This window comes from Oryza sativa, chromosome 11 (genome assembly GCF_034140825.1).
Source record: "Oryza sativa Japonica Group chromosome 11, ASM3414082v1".
Taxonomy (NCBI): Eukaryota; Viridiplantae; Streptophyta; class Magnoliopsida; order Poales; family Poaceae; genus Oryza; species Oryza sativa.
This window is the reverse complement of record NC_089045.1, coordinates 17,978,972-17,982,912: the sequence shown is the minus strand read 5'-3', so window position 1 is coordinate 17,982,912 and position 3,941 is coordinate 17,978,972. Positions and strand designations below refer to the sequence as shown.

The window sequence follows — 3,941 nt, the reverse complement described above, 5'->3', positions numbered from 1 at the left end:
CGACAACCTCTTTAGTACTATAACACTCAACCATTGATCCCTCTGGATGTGCACGATTTCGGACGTAACCCTTCAAAATCGCCATGTAACGCTCGTATGACCACATTTGATGGAGGTACAATGGGCCAAGCGCAACCATCTGCGGTACTATGTGAACAATAAGGTTGATAACGATCCGGCCCAGGTGGGGTTGGCCGAGGCCAAATAACTTAAGGTTGTCCGGACCCCAACAGTTCATAGGCACACCCACTCGGGGAAAGGCCCAATCTCCCTAAAAGACTAGTTCAATAGGGGAAAGGTGGCTTCCTCCTCCCAAGCTAAGCAAGGTGGGATTATCCAGAGACTCACATGGTCTCCGCCCGACTTTTGCGTCTTTGCCAGCGGGTAATAGTGGAGGATGTCCTCATCATTCCCACCTCCTTAACAAGGGCCCAGCTCTGATACCAACTAATGAGGGATGTTAGGTCCCGACCTTCAGATAGGTATTGATAAACAGTCGATTTGGGCAGAGTCGCGACACAACTCGATCCGGCTTCTGAACGAACACGCTACTGAGCCCCACAATCGAAGCACCACGTCTCCTCTGGTTATCAACCGTACCGAAACCCGGTTGACCTCGCCGAGAAGGCCAATCCCTGCAAGTGAATCGAAGAACACAAGCAAGAACAAGATAGATTGCATCCAAATTGCATATGAATGATTAAGCACACGAATTTGGGGTTCTACAAACCGATCTAGCGGCGAAACTTTTCTTGACAGAATAATCTAAGCAAACCCAACTCTAAACGATGACGGCTATTGAATTAATATGATTAGGGATGTCCTAGGGTTGCCCTAGGGCGCACACCCCCTTGGGCTAAGCCCACGACCCAATTACAAGGCACAAAACACAAATCAGATTTGGATTGGATGAGATATGTGGCTTGTTTTTCAGATTCCCGGCATCTCGGTAGGAATTTTGATATGGGACCAAAACCATCTGAAAGTATACTTCATAAGCTTTCCAACAAGTACTTATGAGCCCCAAAATTCCTTCTAGATCAGTGGCTAGGTCCATTTGAAGTTGATGCTATCAGGAGGCCCGAATCCGAATCCAAAACGTGTAGAACTTTATCTCTTGTCTTCTATGGACCAAAAGTGACATGGTGTGATGAAAGAAGACTTGGAGAAGCTCTTGGTTTGGTTCCCAATCAACTTCTTCAATCATCCATACATTCCTTACGCTCGGTCTCTTTTCTTTCACCCAAGCAAGTACCTCTGCAAACAAAAACACACGAAACTCATTGTGTAGCAGCGTTTATTTAAATATATAACAAGTATATCTAATGTAGAACATATGCACCTTTGGTTGATTAATACATAAGGTAGTCATGGTTATATCCAAGCTATTTGTGTCCTCATCAGAGGTGCTCCATCATATCAAAAAATGACGGAGGGAAACACATCTCAAGTTGGCACTGTGTCTCATTTGCGAATGTACGGAGATTTGCTAACTCTTCAAGACTAATGACCTTCTATGACACTGCGTTGAAAAAGTAGCACAACCTTGTGATAGCAACCTTTAAATGCTCCGCTTTTCAACACGGTGAGCAAGACAAGATAGTCGTGTGAATTATAACCAGATACCGACAAATCTTTCATGGAAACTAGTCACCTATGGGCACTCTGACATCACAGAGTGATTTGCAAAATGACTTCTTCTCATCAGGTGTCAGTGTGAAATAGGCTGGTGGAAGATATACTTTGCCATTCTTCTTTCATTTTTGATGGTGTAACTCTTCCCTGATTCCCATCTCGACTAGGTCCATCCATGATTGCAGACCATCTTTAGTCTTCTTCGGCATGTCTAACAATGTTCCAACTATGTTGTCAAACACATTCTTCTCTAGATGCATGATGTCTATGGCATGCCGAACCTCCAGATCATTCCAGTATGGGAGGTACTTAAAGAATATGGAATGCTTCTTGAATGGGGGAGGGAGTTTATCATCTGGCTTCGTACTAACGTCTTGATTCGTACTATCCTCTGGTTTCTTAGTCTTCTCGGGTTTCTTGCGTTGTGTCCCCTTTGATGGTTTCTTAGTCACTTTTCCGAATTCGCAAACAATTTTCTCTGTCATTGCATACACTTTCTCCCCCGATGTAGGTTTTGGTGCAGGATCAGTCTCTTCAGTGCCATCGAACTCCGTCTTCATCTTGCGGTACTTGTGATTTGTGCGTAGGAACCGCCGGTGCTGCATGTACACAAGCTTGTTGGAACTCGAGAGATACCTATAGTATGTTCCATTCAAGCAGATCACACATCTTGTTTTATCTTTAATTTGACCTGAAACTGAAAACATTGCTGGATAATCGTTAATGGTCAGGAAGATGATGGCTTTCACTGTGAAGTATTCTCTTATGTACTCGTCCCACACTTTCAATCCCTCTTTCCATAAATTAGCCATATCTTCCAATAATGGTTCAAGAAATACGTAAATATCAATACCAGGCTGACGGGGTCCCTGTATGAGGATACAGAGTAGTACGTATTTTCACTTTTGACAAAGCCAGGTAGGAAGATTATACATGGTGAGAAGCACTGGCCAAGTACTATTTGAGCTGCTCATGTCTCCAAAAGGATTAACTCCATCAGTACTCAGGGCAAACCTAATATTCTGTGGGTCTTTAGCAAACTCTCTATACTGAGCATCAAAGTTTATCCACTGACGAGAATCTACCGGGTGTTGAATCATCCCATCCTTCTTGCGCCTTTCTTCATGCCAACACATTAGTTCCGCATCTCGCGGATTTGAGTATATCCGTTTAATGCGGTCTTTGACAGGAAGGTACCACATCACAAGCTGCGAGATTTTTCTCTGAGTTCCCTTAGTTGTGTCAGACGGTTCTAGGCCAGTATTGCTATTCGATTTGTACCGGCTAGCACCGCATGTTGGACATTCATCTAAAGAAGCGTACTCTTTCATGTACAGTATGCAGTGATTAACGCACGTATGAATCTTTTCCACGCTAAGTGAAAGGGGACATATGAGTTTCTTCGCTTGATATGTGCTGGATGGTAGTGAGTTAGGCCTCGGGAGTATTTTCTGCAGAAGTTCTAACAGATTGTCGAAACTGGTATCTGACTATCCATATCTCGCCTTTAACCTCATAAGTTCTAGAACTGACTGTAGTGTTGTGAACTCACTGTCACAGCCCTTCGACTCATCGTACAAAACTTCCTTAGCTGCCTTCTGTAAAGCTTCAAAGTTATTTAAACCTCTAGCCAACCCCATCAGCTCCTCGGGATCTGCATGATGTAACATTTCCTTTAGATCGATGTTGTCCTCAACAGAACCATCGTCGTGCACCATGTCTTCAACTTGTGTCCGAACTACATTTTCAGCCCCGTTCACTTGTTCTTCGCCATGACGTGTCCATATTTTGTACTTGTCCATAAATCCACGAGTTACTAAGTGCTCCTTCACTGTAGGAGCATCTTTCCAGGCTATTTCATTCTTACAGTCAGCACATAGACACATTATCTTCCTCATATCGTTCTTCTCAGCGTGTGCCTTCGCAATACCAATAAATTTAGACACTTCATTCCTATATGGAGATAAAAACCTCGGCCAATGATACATCCATTGCGGCCTTTCCATATCTCCAAAAAAATGAACATAAAACATTTGCACTATTAATACCAAATTTTTAGGGTTTATTGAAAAAAATATATCGCTATTCAAAACTAACTGAAGGTTAATTGTAAATTAAAAAAAACAAAGTTTATTTTATTTTTTTTTAGACAGACATGCTAAATTAGTATATTAGGAAAATCTAACAAAATCATATTATCGGCATACTACAAACTAATATAATTAATTTTTGATTGCACCAAATAAATAGACATTAAAAATTTTATTCTCTCTCATATATATATATATATATATATATATACATAT

The 3,941-nt window shown here is 41.8% G+C and overlaps 1 protein-coding gene across 1 annotated transcript; it reads right to left on the bottom strand.

Moving 5' to 3' along the window:
* Positions 1–1,757: 1,757 nt before the first annotated feature.
* On the bottom strand, positions 1,758–3,533 carry LOC136354180 (uncharacterized). Its single transcript, XM_066305859.1, has 3 exons — positions 3,188–3,533; positions 2,594–2,944; positions 1,758–2,449 (listed from the first exon to the last, which is right to left on the bottom strand). The coding sequence occupies exons 1-3, from the start codon at positions 3,531–3,533 to the stop codon at positions 1,758–1,760; spliced, it is 1,389 nt and encodes a 462-aa protein (XP_066161956.1).
* Positions 3,534–3,941: the final 408 nt, after the last annotated feature.

Bases quoted from the DNA above. Each gene is read 5' to 3' on its own strand.
- LOC136354180 (XM_066305859.1), bottom strand. From the start codon at position 3,533: ATGAGGAAGATAATGTGTCTATGTGCTGACTGTAAGAATGAAATAGCC. The intron at 2,945-3,187 runs GTGAGTTCACAA...ACGCTTCTTTAG, and splicing joins TGAGTCGAAGGGCTGTGACA to ATGAATGTCCAACATGCGGT. The intron at 2,450-2,593 runs GTACTTGGCCAG...CATTATTGGAAG, and splicing joins AGACATGAGCAGCTCAAATA to ATATGGCTAATTTATGGAAA.